The sequence below is a fragment of the Apostichopus japonicus genome, chromosome 16, assembly GCF_037975245.1.
Source record: "Apostichopus japonicus isolate 1M-3 chromosome 16, ASM3797524v1, whole genome shotgun sequence".
In the NCBI taxonomy this organism is placed as follows: domain Eukaryota; kingdom Metazoa; phylum Echinodermata; class Holothuroidea; order Aspidochirotida; family Stichopodidae; genus Apostichopus; species Apostichopus japonicus.
In genome coordinates this window covers 6,047,776-6,066,685 of record NC_092576.1, presented here as the reverse complement: position 1 = coordinate 6,066,685, position 18,910 = coordinate 6,047,776, and the positions used below count along the sequence as shown (strand labels likewise).

The following is an 18,910-nucleotide window of genomic DNA, read 5'->3' as shown; positions in this document are numbered from 1 at the left end:
ATTATTTAGCTTTATATGTATGCAAGAAGACCTTCGTAAGAACATGAAGGGTGTTGTTAAGGTGAAAACCAATGGATTTGACCATGTTATTTTTCTTCTACTATGTAAAAGTGTGTTTAAAAATGAAATCTTCATATAACATAATGTTACCAGGACATACCTCCCACCGTTCATTTTCGTAACTCATTCTCAGTACTGCAGATATAACACCAGTGTGCCACTCGACTGAAAGAGACCGTAAAAAGAGTTTCTTTAGTCTGTATCTATGAAAACTTGAACATGTAAAACATTTAGTAAAAGACCGTTTTGTCTATACTGCATTCGGACATGTATCATTTATTTACTTTTTGAGGATGACAATTGATGAACTTAGTAATTATCGATTAAAGAGATGAATTGTGCCATCTGTATTTGTAGCACAAGTAATATTCTGTATATTGAAGTATATTAAAATTTACTGGCGTCCTGTTCACAACTCATATTTGTTAAACCTCCCTTTCACATGGGACTGTGCATGTCGTCAACTGTAGGTGTACTGCCTATATGCTAACAATAGGAAGAGAAGAAGCCAATGGAAGATGCATTGTTCTTTGGAGAACATAGTTTTTAAATTTGTTAATGATCTGATATCCATCCGAGTTGCACCCAGGTTTACATAACAATCCAAGCTTATTTTAAAAGCCTTGAAATAAACAAAAGTTTAACCCATAACTAGAACCTGAAAACATATATGACGAAAATATCAACTGAACAAAAATGAAAGCAATTTGCTTGGTTGCGGCCCTTTAGGATTAAACAATGGACTGGGACTGTGTTTTTTCAGTCATGAGGTCAATAGAAATGTTAATATAATCTGTTCAACTGATTGTTAAGCTCAACTGACTCGCTCCTCTACCAGTCGTTAAGTTAGTGGCTTTTAGGAATTTAGATAAAGTCGTGAACAAATCTCCATTTTCTCAAACCTGTTGAACACAGGATATTGATAAACGCATTAGTCGTTGTTCTTAATCGTGTAGTTCCAATCATTTACACAACTACATTTCACCTCATCGACAGTTTCTTGTAAAGATCAATTTATTTGTAAAGATTAATTTGTTAAACTGCATTCTTACCGCGTGGCTTCTTTTTTAACGTGCTCAACTTGTTCTCAAAGTCATACGGCAGCAGAATGAGTTCAATCCTGTGAGAAGTAATTGTAGTAATTCGTCAGTTTGTTGTAATTAGATACACTAAAAGGGTCCATTAATCTTATTATTAGGTCCCCAAAGAAGTTTTTCAAGTATTCTTGTTTTTAATATCATTTTTTGTTTCCATTTCACATCTGATTCAGCCTGCTCAAACCAAGGAGCACACCACCGTATTTCTTTGGTAGATAAATCAATCAATTCGCTAAATATATATATTATGTGTAAGTAAGCACGATATGGTGCGACATGTTGCTGAAACGTCTTCACATATAGATATACTCTAACAGGAATCATTTCAATAAGTTGGTAAATTAAATAAATGTAATTCTTTCGCAGACAATCTGAATAATAGTCGACTGATCATTATAGCTATGCTTACTTGATCTTGGTTGGTTTACGTCCGTGACAGGCATATTTCAGGATATTTATCCATTCGGTAATGTCCAATTGCTGCCATGTCTTGTTTACAATTTCCAAGTTTTTTAAATTGTTAAGCGGAGGTAAAACTGCTCCAGAGCTTAGATTAACAGCTTCACCGTTATCTTCAACTGACTTGAAGCTGTCTTGCAGTTTAATCCATTCAATGTCAACCTATTCAAGAAATTAACTACATAATAACTTTGAGAATAATGAATGAGGAACCTCAAAAAATTATCAGCATTAGTTATCTGGATGGGTTACAAAGTAATTCAAGGATTGACCAACAGGAATATTCTTTACAATTTCTATAGCAATCTAAGGTGTGTCTTATCGTGTAAAATAAATCCTAACATGAAACCAGAAAATTGCAATATGACAGTTGTCTCAAATTAGCTAAGTAAGTGATATTGATATTAGTGTAGCTGGTGTTCTTGGCTCGATGGTTCTATTTAATTACGTAATGCCTGTAGGTTTAGTTTTGGATAAGTAAGCCCCAAACATGTTGTGGATTGGGAAGTAATAGGTTTATTGGCCAATGGAGATGAACGGTAACCAAAGAAAAATGGCCCACCTCTGTGCCACAAAAAAAGTTTTCTTTCATTTAACACATTTGTTTGACATGTAATTCACATCTTAACCGCCTTAAACTTTAGCATTTGAATGTTACAAATTATATTCACAAGTATGCAACAAATTTACATATTTCATGATAGTTATTCAACATCACGTTTGCGTTTACGAAGCCCATTATTTTACCCAATGTATCGAAACATCAGGAATTAAGACGACATGTTGAAACGGTTTAATATATTGGACAATCACTTGTTAGATGTACACATTAACCTATTCGATAGTGTAGCTAATGTTTTTTTTGAAATTATAACAAGATAAAATGAAATAATGAATGCAACTATAAGTATCGGTCACATTTATTCTCAATGCCTCATATTTTCAGATCCTGCCATCACCTATCATGGTTTGACAAAAGCACATCAAGCTTAGCCACATCATTTCTATATTGCTTTTTCACACTTTATCGAAAGTAAGGTAAGTCTTTGAAAAAAAAAATTCACCTGTTTATCAGATGCTTCCTTCAACCTCTCCACTATCCCATCATGTGTATCTCGAGTATCGTCTTTCCAAATTATAACTTTCTTACACCACTCTTTAAAATGAAAAAATAACCAGAATGCAAAAATGAATAATGGTTTCTATGATGTAACATTCAGCTATTTTCTGCATGGATCTGACGTAATGTATAGTGAGGGTGTACAACATACTTGATATTAGTAATACAGTGAAAAGCAGTGCGATGTGACAAACAATACATTCACAATGACACATGCTGTCCTGAAATGACCATTGACCTAAACAACAAGCTTCTTGCACTTAATGTGATAGATACATCAACATACTAAATATAACATCTTTCTTTGTTGAAATATTTTGTAAAACGTGAGTTCACAATCTGACCCTGGTGAACTCAAACGACCATTGACCTCCACCCACAACATGAAGGCTTCTTGTACTCAATGTGGTACAATTACATACCAAATATGCGATCTATCCAAGCTTCCCTTACGATATTATGTTTAGGAAGATGTGTTAGTGTGGAAAGACAGGTAAGAGGGTAGTGAAGTAAATGTTTGGCATTTGCTGACTTCAAATGACCTTTGACCTCCACCAAAAAATATAATAGGCTCCTTAAATTTACTATGGTACATCTAAAAACCAAATATGAGATCTGTCCTTTCTTGCAATATCATTTTTACAAGGTTGTCACGATTTGACCTGTTGTCCCCAAATGACCTTTGACCTACACCAAAAACCTTAGGCTTTTTGTACTCAATGTGGTACGTCTGCACACTAAATATGAATTGGTCCGACCTTCTCTTCTTGAGATATTGTGTTTACAAGGTTTTGACAATTTGACCCCTAGCGACCCTAAATGACCTTTGACCTCCAAAGAAAACAATAGGCTTCCTGTACTGAATGTGGTACTTCTACACATTAAATATGAGGTTTGCCCAATCTTCCTTTCATGAGCTATGGCGTTAACAAGGTTTTCACAATTTGACCCTTAGTAACCCTAATCAACTTTGACCTCCACAGAAAACAATAAGCTTCTTGTGCTCCATGTGGTACGTTTACACACCAAATATGAGGTCTGCCCAAGCTTCCCTTCTTGAGATATTGTGTTTACAAGGTTTCCACATTTTGACCCCTGGTTACCCCAAATGACACAGAAAACAATAGGCTTCTTGTACTCAATGTGGCGCATCTACAACATGAAGTTGGTCCAACTTCCCTTCTTGAGATATCCTGTTTACAAGCTGGGCGTCACAAACGCATACATAGGCATACATACACACATACGCCATCATGAATGCAAAGGTTACGATATTTATCGAAACCAAAAATCGATTTATGAGTAGCAACATTATACTTGTTACTATTTCATTCTGGGTCACTTTAAGTTAAACTTATATGCAGGTGCATTACAGGAAAAGTTGTTAATCCAAACTGAGAAAGCATCGCTTCTTACATCAAAATTAAATACACAGTTATTGAAAGTTGTAAATAATCCATGAATTAATCAACTAAATATAGATAGCTTACACACCTTTTAATTTTTCTTCTGTCACCTTTTCCCCCGGATTGAGTAGTTGCTGTTGTGATATTTTCCATACTTGTCTGGAATTACGCTCTACTGTAGATAAGATATAAACTGTATTACTTATCTGAGTAATGCAAGCTGTAGTTCTGACAGCGAAAATAAAAGTATTAATAATTAAGACACAAGTTTCAAACGGCATACGTTAGGTAAGATAATATATAGTTATGTACATAACTTGACGCCTGAGATCTGTGGGATGTGAGTCATTCGTTTTCACAGAAACTGCATTGAAACTTGAACTCTGATCTAAAGAAATGACCTGCACCACTCTTTATGTGAAGGTAATGATGCATACATATACAAAGTTATCATCTCATTGTTATAGTGCTGATGATAGGAACACACCCAAAGCATGACTTGTTCTTAGTCCGTGAGACTTAAAATACTCTGTAAAAGAATCTGCTCTGTTAATTGCCTAGTTTTATGTCAGCATGTTCATGTATAGTAACGTTTAAATAGCACAATCAATTTAATCTTATCAATATACCTAATATTTCTAATCTCTCTATAACTAACCTATCAAATCTGTCCAATTTATCGGATCTATTTCATATATTTAATCTATTCGATCTATTTCATCTTTCTGATCTATTTCATCTATTTTATCTAGTTCATCTACTTCACCTATTGCATCTGTTTAATCTATTTCATATATTTCATATATTAATCATTCATTTCACCTGTTTTATCCGTTTAATTTTACGTTTAATCATCCGTTTAATCTATTGCATCTGTTCATCTATATATGCTATCTTTACTTCTTAATGTTTTTTGGCTATTTCATCGATTTATGCTATTTCATATTTAAATCGTTCATATTGATAACATATACCTCGTTGACTAAAGTCTGATTTTGGGCTGTGTGTCTTAACGAATAAGTTATGCAGTCATTTTTTTCTGGTCAGTAGCTTAAAAAAAATATATCTATGCTATTCCATCTATTTATGTTATTTTATATATTAATGCTATTTAATGTGTTGATCTTACATGCTGATAACGTATCTCGTTGACTAAAGTCTTGACTAAAGTATGATTTTGGATTGTGTGTCTTAACGAATAAGTTATGCAGCCATTTTTTTCTGGTCAATAGTTTAAAAAATTGTATATGCTATTTCATCTATTTATCTCGTGATAGAACATGAATCACAGGAAAACATTTCCAGAATTCTATACCAGGAAAGGTTAAGAGGTCATAAAGAACATCTGGGAGAGGCTAAGTCAAATGAATATGGGGGATGTAATATGTGAGAGATGCCCTATTATTGCTTTGGAAGACCCTCATCCCACCCCTCAAGCTAGTGTACGGGGATGTAATTTGCATGGTCTTCCCTATTATTGCAATGGAATACCTTCCTCATTAAAGTTTACGTGGGGAGGGGGTGTAATCTGCATGGGATGCCCTATTATTGCAATGGGAGGGCCCCATCCCACCCTCAAGCTAGTGTACGGGGATGTAATTTGCATGGTCTGCCCTATTATTGCAATGGAATACCCTCATCCCACACCTCATGCTACTGTACGCGTTTGCAATCTGACCCCCTCGTTATAGTGGGGAGGGGGTGTAATCTGCATGGGATGCCCTATTATTGCAATGGGAGGCCCAATCCCACCCTCAAGCTAGTGTACGGGGATGTAATTTGCATGGTCTGCCCTATTATTGCAATGGAAGACCCCCACCCCACCCCTCATGCTACAAGTCGGAGTTTACACAATGTCTTACCAATGATGGGAACATGGAATAGCCGTTAGTGGGGCAAGGAAAGGCTAAACGAGTTATTCAGGTATCACATATTTCAATGGCTTCGAAGTATTTAAGTATAAATTGATTAAGCAGAGATACCTGATCGGGAAAACTGATTTCACAGTCTAGAGTTATCTAAGTAAGCCTCGACAACAGTCTGATTGCAAAAGAAACCATAACCGAAAATCAATCAGTCAATTAAACAGGAGTTTATTAGATACTTCAGAGTAAGCTTGATATTTACTGATTAATCAGTCAATTACCTTTACGTCGATAGAAGAAGACTCCGATGAAAATCAAAAACAAGAACACAAAGAACACAACAACACCAATCCTACCAGTTCGTCCTTCCTCCTCTGAAATGCCAAGAGAAATGGTCAAACATGAACATCAACAATTCCAAATACAAGTTGACATCATCTGCAGATAACATATCAACACAGCTATGTTTAATAGGTTCATGGTAGCCCAAACATGCATGTGAATGATATATAGGGGTATATCAAATCGGTATCCAAAACTATACACCGTATAAAAGAAAAGTACATATTAGTTATTTTTGTAGTACTATGTCACTTCACCAGCAACCCTTGTCCTTCAGTTCCAATTAAAACAAGAAAAGCATTCTTTAAGTTCAGGTTTTCTAAGTAAACTGGCACACCACAAACAATTTAACCTGCAAATAAATAGTAATTGGGAAGTTCTCGTACTTTAACTTAGTTCTTACCTTGAAGAGTTACATCAGTTGATGCAAATTTCGTTGTAACACCGTCAGTGCTATAAACACACGTGTACGTGCCAAGGGTAGGTTTTCCAGCCGTGTTAATGACAAGAGAGCTATTTTGCAATGTGAACCCATCAGGGATCATAACTTCACTCATACTTTTAGTTCCAAATGCTATGATTTCTTCCGTCTGACCCACTTTTTTCCATACAAAGAATGACACATCTTCCCCGCAGTTCATAACCACTCTTTCATTAGGAGTTACAAGTAGAGGTTGGCTAAATGCTTCCAGTGTCCCGCTTTCAACCAGTATCGTAATTTCAGTGTTACCTACCTCACACACATTGCTCCTCGCTGCACAGACGAATACACGTAATGAGAGAGAGGTTTGTAACGAAATATTCACAACAGTATAGTAAGATTGTAATTCATTGACACTGGTTGTTACAGCTTTCGACTGAGCAGAGATCTGTCCATCCCCAGTGTTAGTTCTTAACGTCCATGACAAATCATCTAATACTTCACCTACTCGTAAAACATTACAACTTAAACTTGAAGCAGCGTTTAATTCTAAAAAGCATAATGATTTCTGGTAACATCCAGTAGCATCAATGGTTGGGTACGGTTCAGGTGGTTTGTCTGCAAAAGAAAGACGTATGAAAAGAAAGACGTATTTAAATCATATTGTCCAGCAAGAAAGTATTAGGCATGTTTATTTGGTCTTTTATTAATTGTGTTGGGTTTACTAACAATTAAAGGGCGCAGGGAAGTCGGTATTCTTTGTTAAATATTTCAATAGGAAATGTCAGATTTAGCTTGTTACTCACAAAGATATTATAGTTAGATGATTAACTGAAAACACTATGTTACTGACTGTAATTACCAAATGACATCCAGTTGTCAGGTGGACACTGCATGTTATTTATATTTATTCATAGCTTTATTATAGGGTCTTAATGTGATGCAGTGTAGTTAGACCGATAAGATATATATACTCACAATGAAAGTGGCTTCAGTGCTAATGGTATTTCAGTAATGTAACTTTTTACACTGTTGAACCTTTGCAACTCTATTATAGTAGGCTAATAATCACATGAGAATATTTGATCTTGTGTATGGTTCTCACTTGATCTTGTGTATGGAGTCTCACTTTTCTCTTTTTTTTTCATCGTTTGTATTATAAACATATGAGTGAGTGAGTAAATGAATAAATGGATAGATTGATGAATGAACAAACCCCCGATTGACTTCTTTTATTGTCAGCTAAAAGAAGGCAATGTCTGAAACATGATAACGAGATATGATAGGAGAATGTGATGATCATCGAGGAATCCTTTAACAAGCTTTTATTCGTGATAAACGCGAACGATTTCTGAGAAGATATCTCTAAATAGTAGGCGTAAAATTGGTCATTGGCTCGTTTGTTCTCTTATTGGAGGATGACTTGAGGTTGAATATTTACATGAGCTAGAGAAATGTACAGAAAAGGGTTCGGAGATCTAACGAACAGGCGCATATAAGAAACTTATGGGAGGGATTTACATGAGTTATGCTTATGACGTGTTTCGTCGGGCTCTATCAAGCGCCAGTCGAAATGTTGAACCTCTTATTGTTTCTTTTTCTGTGGATTCCACGTTGCATTGTGCTCTACCGCTTCGCTCCAAACTCTGAACTCGGTCCAGTGTTTCAAAAGATATGCATGTTGTTATCAAAGAAATCGACTTACCGTAGACAACTAGACGGACATATTCAACGATTGGATCATCTTCTGTATTCGCCAATGTCAATACACCGAAATAAGTATTATGTTGGGTGGAAACTTTGTTGATTACAAGAGATCCATCAGGTTGAACACCGTATTCTCCGGACTCGTATCCGGGTCCAGATACAATACCTTCTCTTTGGGAAATTAGTTGTCGATATTCGCTAGTCAAATTGGACGAGTTGTACCAAAATGTTCCATATAAACCACCAGGAAAGTTGCAGGATATCATACCTTTCTTTCCCAATTGCAGATATTGCGGAGTTTGGCACTTATCTGACGAGACAACCGTGCCTGTTATTGAAGAAAAAAGACGTTTACCTTGTTTCATATCAAATGAAAGTTGTAGTATATTTATCCCCTTAGATCGTGTTCCATTTTCCAGTCCAAAATGTATAAATTGATAAGTCTAAGGAACATAGAATCATCATATGAAATTGTAATGAATTTTGCCTTGCATTCAACTACAATTTAAAAATACCATTCAATTGACATCCTAACCCGAACAGAATAGCATCCTCCATATTGCATTTCCATCAGTTTGCCAGACACATTCACCACATTTACAAAGGTCACCACCCCAACCCTTTCCTGACAATTCGTCCCTCCCAATGCTGGGCATATGCATGTGATGTGATTGAGTAAGTACTTCCCCAGACATAGGAAGTCTTAATACCGGAATGCAGGTCTTTCATTTCACTTCTTGTATCGTCATGTAAACATGTAACCCTTCTTTCTCCCTTACATATATAACCCACCGCAGTCCCCCAGTCTCTTTTTTTCATCGTTTGCATTATAAACATATGAGTGAGTGAGTAGATGAATAAATGGATGCATTGATGAATGAACAAACCCCCGATTGACTTCTTTTATTGTCAGCTAAAGGGAGACAATGTCTGAAACATGATAACGGGATAAGATAGGAGAATGTGATGATCATCGAGGAATCCTTTACCAAGCTTTTATTCGTGATAAACGCGAACGATTTCTGAGAAGAAATCTCCAAACAGTAGGCGTAAAATTGGTCATTGGCTCGATTGTTTTCTTATTGGAGGATGACTTGAGGTTGAATATTTACATGAGCTAGACAAATGTACAGAAAAGGGTTCGGAGATCTAACGAACAGGCGCGTATCTAAAACTTATGGGAGGGATTTATCTGAGTTATGCTTATGACGTGTTTCGTCGGGCTCTATCAAGCGCCAGTCGAAATGTTGAACCTCTTATTGTTTCTTTTTCTGTGGATTCCACGTTTGCATTGTGCTCTACCTCTTCGCTCCAAACTCTGAACTCGGTCCAGTGTTTCGACAGATATGCATGTTGTTATCAAAGAAATCGACTTACCGTAGACAACTACACGGACATATTCAACAATTGGATCATCTTCTGTAGTCGCCAATGTCGATACACCGAAATAAGTATTATGTTGGTTGGAAACTTTGTTGATTACAAGAGATCCATCAGGTTGAACACCGTATTCTCCGGACTCGTATCCTGGTCCAGATACAATACCTTCTCTTTGGGAAATTAGTTGTCGATCTTCGCTAGTCAAATTGGACGAGTTGTACCAAAATGTTCCATATAAACCACCAGGAAAGTTGCAGGATATCATACCTTTTTTTCCCAATTGCAGATATTGCGGAGTTTGACACTTATCTGACGAGACAACCGTGCCTGTTATTGAAGAAAAAAGACGTTTACCTTGTTTCATATCAAATGAAAGTTGTAGTATATTTTTCCCTCAGACCAAGTTCCATTCTCCAGTCCAAAATGTATAAATTGATAAGTCTAAGGAACATAGAACCATCATATGAAATTGTAATGAATTTTGCCTTGCATTCAACTACAATTTAAAAATACCATTCAATTGACATCCTACCCCAAACAGAATAGCATCCTCCACATTGCTTTTCCATCAGTTTGCCAGACACATTCACCCCATTTACAAAGGTCACCACCCCAACCCTTTCCTGACAATTCGTCCCTCCCAATGCTGGGCATATGCATGTGATGTGATTGAGTAAGTACTTCCCCCGACATAGGAAGTCTTAATACCGGAATGCAGGTATTTCATTTCACTTCTTGTATCGTCATTTGAATATGTTACCCTTCCTTCTCCCTTACATATATAACCCACCGCAGCCCCCCCCCCCTACTCTCCGAGATAAATCCGGTACCCGGTACTGGATCTTACCACTTAAAATGCACCAAAGGATAGCAGGGATCACAAAAAGGTTTGTTGTAGACATCTAAGAAAGAAATAAAAAAGACATTTAATTGTACTCCTGACATAAATTGAACGTGGGACATCATCAAAGAATGGAAATCAGGCCTGGTATTCAGAATGGCCCTTCATAGACCTGTGGGCACGGATTGCTTTGGAATAATATAAGATGATTTCCAATCTATAATCTACGGATGAGATGAGATTACTGTTAGTTTTTATGGCAAAAATTAATGATAAAACAAACCCATTTATGTTATACTTGCAATGTAACGCTACATAGACGTACACCTTAAAAGGATATACTAAAGGACATGCAGATGTATAGAACAGAGACACGCAGAAGACTAAGAAATGATGGTTAGGTTGGGGATCCTTCGACTTTTCGTGTAGGGGAGTGTAACCTTATAGTCCATAAGTTAGGTCTAAAGGCAATGCTGTGCTTTATAATACTTTACTCGTATGCTGTAGAAAGATATGCTACTCTGGTTTACATGTTTAGTGTAACGTTCGTCAGCATATATTTTAGAGGGCAAACCTTCACATTAAGATATGCACATTGCACATTGCATACCATAGAACTAGAAGTAGGACGAATGAAGTACTGAAGCCACTTATCCAACTGGTGGCGCTTTGCTGGTACGTCAAGAAAGTACGGGCGCGCAATCTAAATACTACGCATTTAGGTGCCAAAATCGTCAAAAATATGCCAGTGGACTGCAGTTTCACATGTAATTCTTACGAAGCGATATAAGAAGCAATTAAATGAATACAATTACAGATACTGATGTATTGTTATATACTGGATATAGTTATCCTAGGCCCCTAAACCGACTGCGGTTGCCCTTTCAGTTGCGATATGACTAAAGCCTAATAAAAAACTTATCACCAATTAATTTTGCTTAAAACTGTATCCTTAACGATAGATCCACATCCCAGAATAACATTGGATGAAGGTTTTGATGTACTGAGCTTATAACTAACAATTCAGTTATAGGAAAATAAGCTTAGACTAACTTAAGCCTTTGCACGTAGCTTTGACCTTGGTCTAAATTAGGGAACCTAGGTCATAATTTCGGCCTAGAACTTTTTAGTCTATTAACATATCTAGAATTGTTCAAATCTTCAAAGTCATCTTCCATTTGCAACATCTTCCCAACACTGCAATTTGACAAAAGGACATAAGCAGTATACGACTAGCCAGTAAGCTGAGTTTTGAGATAGACCAAATTCTGAACTCTATAGTCTATTTGCAAGCGACACTCTCAAGCCACTACTTGTACTCACATCTCATCCTTATGACTGTGACTGACTGTAGACATGCATCAAACTTTTTGCACCCTCAATATGAAGTTGTTTTTTTTTTATTATGGAGGCATAATTGCAGAGGCATGAGAAACTTGCTACAGAATGTCTTGTGTTTAAGGTGGTAGGGACTTGCCCTACCTGGAAGCATGTTGTGGGTTACTTCATTATTAACAAACTCTCAGCTCAAGCTCAAGCCCAGTTGATTAACCAATGTATTGGAATTCTAACTGAATATAGAAGGAGCGTCTATTGTCTCACATTTGAAGGCCGTTACACCAATCAATCAACAGCAAAGATTCTTGGAGCTAAACTTTCATTCCCTGATCGGCAGTCAAGCTTTCCTCATCCTACCCTCCCAAAATAAAATGTGTCAATAATGTTTGATGCATGTCACATGCTTAAATTGATGAGAAATTCATTTGCAGATATGAAAATCATTCAGTTTACAATAGAGTATGGGGAAGATAAGAAAGTTGTGTGGCAATTCATTGAAAAACTAGTTGAGGTACAGGAAAAGGACACAATGTTCTTAGCAAACAAAGTTACTGCAAAGTTCATTTAATGGAGAAATCTCAAATTTAATGTAAGCTTGGCTGCACAGACATTGAGTTCCTCTGTTTCGGATGCCATTGACTTTCTGCGAGAAGATATGAAGATCCTATCATTTGATGGTAGTCAAGGGACTAATGAATTCATTCGAAACATTGAAAACTATTTGATAAACTCAACTCCAGGGTACCATCAGAAAAATGTGTAAAGGCCCCTTTGAGGAAACATTCTATGGCAGAATGGACTGACTGGTTCATTAGCTGCTGCAAAGTTCTTTAAAGTCTCAAATATGTTAGTGGATGCCCTCTTCATTCCACAAGAATGAAAACAACAGTGGTTGGATTCATCATAACTATTATGTCAACTCAAAGTATCAACAAGACTTTGATAACCAGGTCGACAAACCAGCTTCATTATATTTAACGCACAGTTTTCACAACATCACAATAAACTTAGGCAACGTGGTGGATGGAACAATAATCCAAAAACACGACAACTTTCTTGGTCATTGAGAAGTGTTATGATAAAACATTGATTTCAAAAAGTTCTTCTAGAAAACAGTTTCATGTTTGATAGCCTTCAAGAATTCATTTTTCAACGGAAGACTAGAAGGAGACGAGCACCACTGGTGAGAAATGGCACCACATTACCAAGACTACCAGGTAACATAACATTACTGAGTCTTCAGTTCATGAACTATCCAACTGATATTCAAGAAAACTGCCTCTACCATATTGCTGGTTATGTCTCTCGAAGAATGAGACAAGATATTGAATGCATGGACTGTGCAAAATCAATATTTGAATCCATCTCCGAGGGTGCTAAATACCAAAGGTATTCACTGATTCTAAGACGCAAGGACAGAGGAGGATTAAAAGTGCCATCATCGAACGTTGCCAAAGTTTTCCAAATTTGCTAATTAGTTGTTCAGGTACAGTACCAACATACATAGCATTTCTTCATCAAAGTGAAGTCATTTCGAACATGACTTGCATCTATAATAATTTTACAAGGTATGAAGCCTATATCATTTTATATATTTTCTTTAAGTCAGTCATGATTGCAAATTCTCTTGTTCAATCATCTTCTAGTTGAAGAGGTGAAAATTTAGTATTCACATTCAGATTTTAGTTTCACCATTCAAGGGTAAACTCATGTAGAGATACAAAAAAATGCTATGAGGCCCTAATGAGGCCCTCTTACAAAATTTACAATAGAAGAAAACAGAAATTACAAACATATAAACGTATATAGAACATAGTAAAAATAATAATAAAACACAAAATAAAATGATAAAAAACTTTGAAATAGAAGTAAAGCGAGTAGAAAAAAACATATCAAGGTCTGTTAAATACAACATTACAAAGCATTAGAAATGTTTTATTTAGGCTCCCTCCTGAACAGCATAACAGGTAGCCTATTAACATTCCACAACTATGATAGAATATCAAATAAACCATGAAACATGCAAATTGCCATAAGGAATGAAATTCATGTCTTGAAAATATCTCAAACATATAGAAATTTTCTTCCTGGTATACACCACTGCACTAAGAACTGGGCAAATGACAAAGTAATCTTATTGACACGTAAGCACCTAATGTAATACCCATATCACACTGGCCAAGTTTTTTACATTTTACATTAGCCCTAATGTTAGTCTATATGAATACAAAAATGCATACAGTATTAGTACTGTACTACTAAAAAGCTATGCTGTAAGATTTTTAGGCTTATACCTAAAATGTCAATGGTATTGCTGCATTATTGGCTAGGCCTTACGTTACTACATAGTAACTTCGATTGTCGCCCCACTTGCTTGAGTCATTAGAGGCGAAAAAACGTTCAAAGTTGTTTCTTAATGCAGGAGTATAGTTCTTACCACTTTGGTAGCCATAACATGTCTCTGTTGTAAAAATTACACCGACTCTTTCGAGAAAAAAAAAACGGATAAAGTCAAATTTAATATTAGAGTCGAATGCACAATGTATGTATGAAGACGTACAAATGATATGGCTTTATGCCGTACAACGCAAACGTCATTCACTCTTTTCAAGGCTTGACTGCTTTAACGCAACAAATTCTACTTGGTATCATGAGCCTCGTTACTGCAGCTATATATATATATAATAGCCTCTTCATTGTCCAAGCAATGTGAATAGGCTATGACTAATTGTTATGGAATTCATGATAATACAAGCATAGCTACTGTACACCTTGCCGCATGCTGAGTCATATAAAGTAAAATACACATTCTTGTAAACTAGGCTATGTCTCTTCGTGTTCTAGGCCTAGATAGAATCGGCATTACAAACTTCAACGAAGCGTTGGCATTATTCTATCAGAATGCCAAAACAAAAAAGGTTAATAACGTCAAATCCCAAAAATCAACACAACGATACGCGTTGCACAGATCATTCGTATGACACGCAGAAATGACAAAGGAAGTATGCGTTACAGGTGGCATACTCCTATTAGCGTATATATCAAAGTGCCAATAAGGAGCAGAAGAACAATTTTTTGGCTATGTTATCAATCAGGATCTGCTTTTTTGTGGCTTGGATGTTAAAGATCATGAATGGAAGCACATGTGGTTCAAACATTAAGAAAATAAAGGCACTTTTTGACCATTTTAGCCCTCACAGAAGCAGCGTACAAAAAATGTTTACGACTGGGCAAAGAAGTTTGTTTACAGGAAACTTCATGGCTCTCGTAGCAAAGAATCTGCATGACCATGATACGGAAAATTGATGGTACCATCAAAGGCCAACTTGTCAGCTAACCAGTGATAGGTAGCGCTCAGTTTGTTAGACCTTTTTTCAAGACTTAAAGACCACATCACTTAGTGTTTCCGTACAGGCAGTTTCGAATGTGAATTGTATAGTGTAAGACTTTCCTCACCAATAACATGAAGGAATATAGACGTTTGAGATTTCGTTGAGTTTTCTGTCCCCCCGGAGGCCTCAAGATATAGCAAGAATCTTTCATTAAAATTCTTCCAGTTCTCTGACACGTACCGGTGAACTGTAGTCCTGTTGGTGGCGATAATCATAGTGCCATGTATTACTAATCTGAATTTACACTGTTCATGTAAACCACATGTCAATACGATGGTTACCTATTCTAACGTTGTCCTCGTATGCTCGTTATACTATACTGTAGTTGACTGTAGCAGGTGTGTCATGTCGGCCTAGTCTACCTGATCACTATACCACATAACGTTAGGTATCGCCGAGTAACACTGAACAGTATGTGTATTGTACACTTGCGAAATGTGCAAAGTCGCACCTCCGCTACCTATAAATATTTCTTGAATTCGTCCAAATATATACATAATTGCCCCCAAAAAATGTTACAATGTAAGAATTAATAGATAACCTTGACAAAATTATTCAACCCCCCCCTCCCGCCAAATAAAAATTAAGAATAAAATAATCATTGGCCTTAAAAAAAAAGTATAGCTTACTAATGTTTGACATGCTGTTTCTAAGTTTTTACAATGTTTGAAGTTAAAGTCTCAATATGTGTTTGCTGATGAATTTCGGAAATTAAACTTCCGAGGCAGTTCAGTGTTTCTTATTCTAAATGCACCTCGGACAGGTGGGTTTAATTGAGAAAAGCTTTCGCAATCAAAACAAGAAATATATGCTCTGATATATATATTTATATATATATATATATATATACATATATATATATATATATATATATATATATATATATATATATATATATATATATATATATATATATATATATATATATATATATATATAAATATATATATATATATAGAAGCGGCACGATAAATAAAGCTGTTACTAACACACGAAACCCTTTGGTAACAAATTCCTGTACTTGCACTCTTGAAATAAGTATTGGCTGCTAGAAAATTAAGACAAACTTCACATTTGTTCCAATACCCTTGTAGTTGTACCAGCCTAAACCTGGTTAAATGTACTAAAGTTATTCTTATGAGTAGGTTTTGGATGCTCCTTTAAACATTTAAGTCTTCTGTAAACCGTAGAGATGGAATTCTGGAGGTAGGTGAGTGAAGGGAGAGGAAGGGGTTGTTCTGTTTTTTTGTTGTTCTCCTTTCTGATTGTAAAGTTCTGTATTTTTTCAGGGGGAGTCACTACCCGACAAGCCCTATAAGTTTTCTTAGTACGTTTCCTTTCAGAATTTTTGTTTCTTATCTCCTTCTATGTTATATGTTAACTTATGTTGTGATAGAACAAAAATATATGAAAAGAAAATGTAAGCTTGTTTTCAACATATTCAACCATCGTTGTTTACCATCTTTTTTACGAAATAAAGAATATTTACAATCATACAAAAGATAAGAGAGATCCATCTATCCATGTTTAGACCATTGTGATATTGTCTTTACACGAATTTCAAACTTTGACCTCTGTTAACCTGCAAGACATTTGACCCTTACCAGTGATCTACATAACATATCTGACGTCCCCACTTCTTGTGTTCCAGTTCTTGTACAACCTGTACTCACTATAGGGAATCAGCATCATAGGCCTACCGAGTATGATATTTAATCAAGCTCTTTCTCTTTTTCTCTTACATGCCATCATAATCGCAAAGATTCCTTTCGCTTCCGGTGTAGAATCAAATTAGAGATCCGGTTGGATTAGTGATTTTCTGCCGTGTTTCGTTTGAAAACGTTACGCAATTTACAGCATTGAACACCGTAGCGTAAATGTTTGCCTTTTATTATTCGAATGCTCAGCAAGGTTCTTGCACAAATGCAAACCTGCCTATCAAATACAAATCTTGCATTTTGCAGTTTTATGTAAATGTCTCTAAAGGGCTTCAGTTTTACCGATATTAATATCGACAAATAACCTTTGATCTCTACCAATTTCAAAATAATTCTTGTGCTCACGAGGGAGAATTTAAATACCAGAGTATGATGTTTTGAATAATCATATCATAACTTCAAAAATTCAGACTTTAATAACTGTTGACCTCAAGTGAGATATGACTTCTATATACTTTACTGAGATTTACATATCAAAATAAATCAACTGTGAATATGACTTACAGTGTAAAGAAGGCTTTTGATTTGACCTACGTCGACCTCGAATAAACTCTGACCTCCACTAATTTTAACAGAACTCTTGTACTGACCAATGGAGTACTTACACACCAGATATGAACTTAAAGCAGCGTGTACCTTTTGATCGAGTTATTTTGTTAATAAAATTTACAGACTTTGATTTGTTGCCTTCAAATGGCCTTTGACGAATAACATTTTCGATTAGGTCGTTTTACTCAAGAAGCTCTATTGACATACCAAGTATGTAACTCAAGCAAAACGTATTGTTTACTTATCGTATTTTCAATACATTCAGACTCTGACCTATGTCGACCTCAAATGAAAATTCATTTCCAACAATTCAATTGTACTCATCAATATATGACTTACATAGAATGATGAACGTCAAGCAAGACGTACATTTTTACACTGGGTGTTTACACTTTGGACGTCAAATGACCTTTGCCTTCAAAAGGAATATGCTTCGCTTAGACGTTTACTCAAATATCAACGCAAAAAATGCGTTAAGCTTTCGATGCTTTAATAAGCTACATCTTTGGAAAATGTTATATATGGAACCTTCCTTCTAAAGATAACATATTTACAATACCTCTGATTCCTACTCGAAATTAATGACAAACCAGAAGCTAGTTGGCTTTGTTATCGTGTTTACAAGGTTTTCAGACTTTGTCTTTAATGTTGTTGGCATATGACCTTGGGCCTTGGACCTCAACCAATATCAATATGGTTTTTATACTGAAAAAGTTGGATCTACATACCAAGAGTGATGTTCAACAAACATGTATCTGTTGAGTTATAGTGTTGACAAAGGTTTCGACTTTGACCCTGTGATCTCAAATGAATATTGAACGTTTACTGATCAATTTGGATCTACATGCCAAGTATGAAGTTCAACAAAGATTTATGTTTAAAATATCGTGTTTACAAAGTTTACAGACATTGACCACTTTAACTCATTACGTTAGATCTACATTCTAAGTGTGAAGTTCAACCACGATTGACCTTTTGAGTTATCGTGCTAACAAAGTCATCAGACTTTGACTTCTGTTGACCTAAACTGACCATTGAACTTGCACTCATCAAGTTGGATCTGCATACCAAGTGTGAAGTGCAGCAAAGACGTATCTCTTGAGATACCGTGTTTACAAAAGTTTTCAGACTTTGACATCTTATGACATCATATAACCATTCACCTTCACGGAAATGAATAGGGTTTGTAATTTTAATGAGACAGGTACACATGCC

The 18,910-nt window shown here is 35.9% G+C and overlaps 1 protein-coding gene across 5 annotated transcripts in view; it reads right to left on the bottom strand.

The window, feature by feature from the left end:
* The window catches only part of LOC139983233 (uncharacterized), a 95,154-nt gene that overhangs the window by 6,646 nt on the left and 69,598 nt on the right, over window positions 1-18,910 (bottom strand). For all 5 annotated transcript variants that reach the window (XM_071996648.1, XM_071996649.1, XM_071996650.1 and 2 more), the window contains 8 exons: window positions 9,855-10,124; window positions 6,753-7,388; window positions 6,289-6,381; window positions 4,231-4,317; window positions 2,681-2,772; window positions 1,567-1,778; window positions 1,113-1,180; window positions 161-225 (listed from right to left, as the gene is read on the bottom strand). In XM_071996648.1, the coding sequence (XP_071852749.1) occupies window positions 161-225; window positions 1,113-1,180; window positions 1,567-1,778; window positions 2,681-2,772; window positions 4,231-4,317; window positions 6,289-6,381; window positions 6,753-7,388; window positions 9,855-10,122 (1,521 nt within the window). In that variant the 5' untranslated portion in view covers window positions 10,123-10,124. The remainder of the gene's footprint in view (window positions 1-160; window positions 226-1,112; window positions 1,181-1,566; window positions 1,779-2,680; window positions 2,773-4,230; window positions 4,318-6,288; window positions 6,382-6,752; window positions 7,389-9,854; window positions 10,125-18,910) is intronic.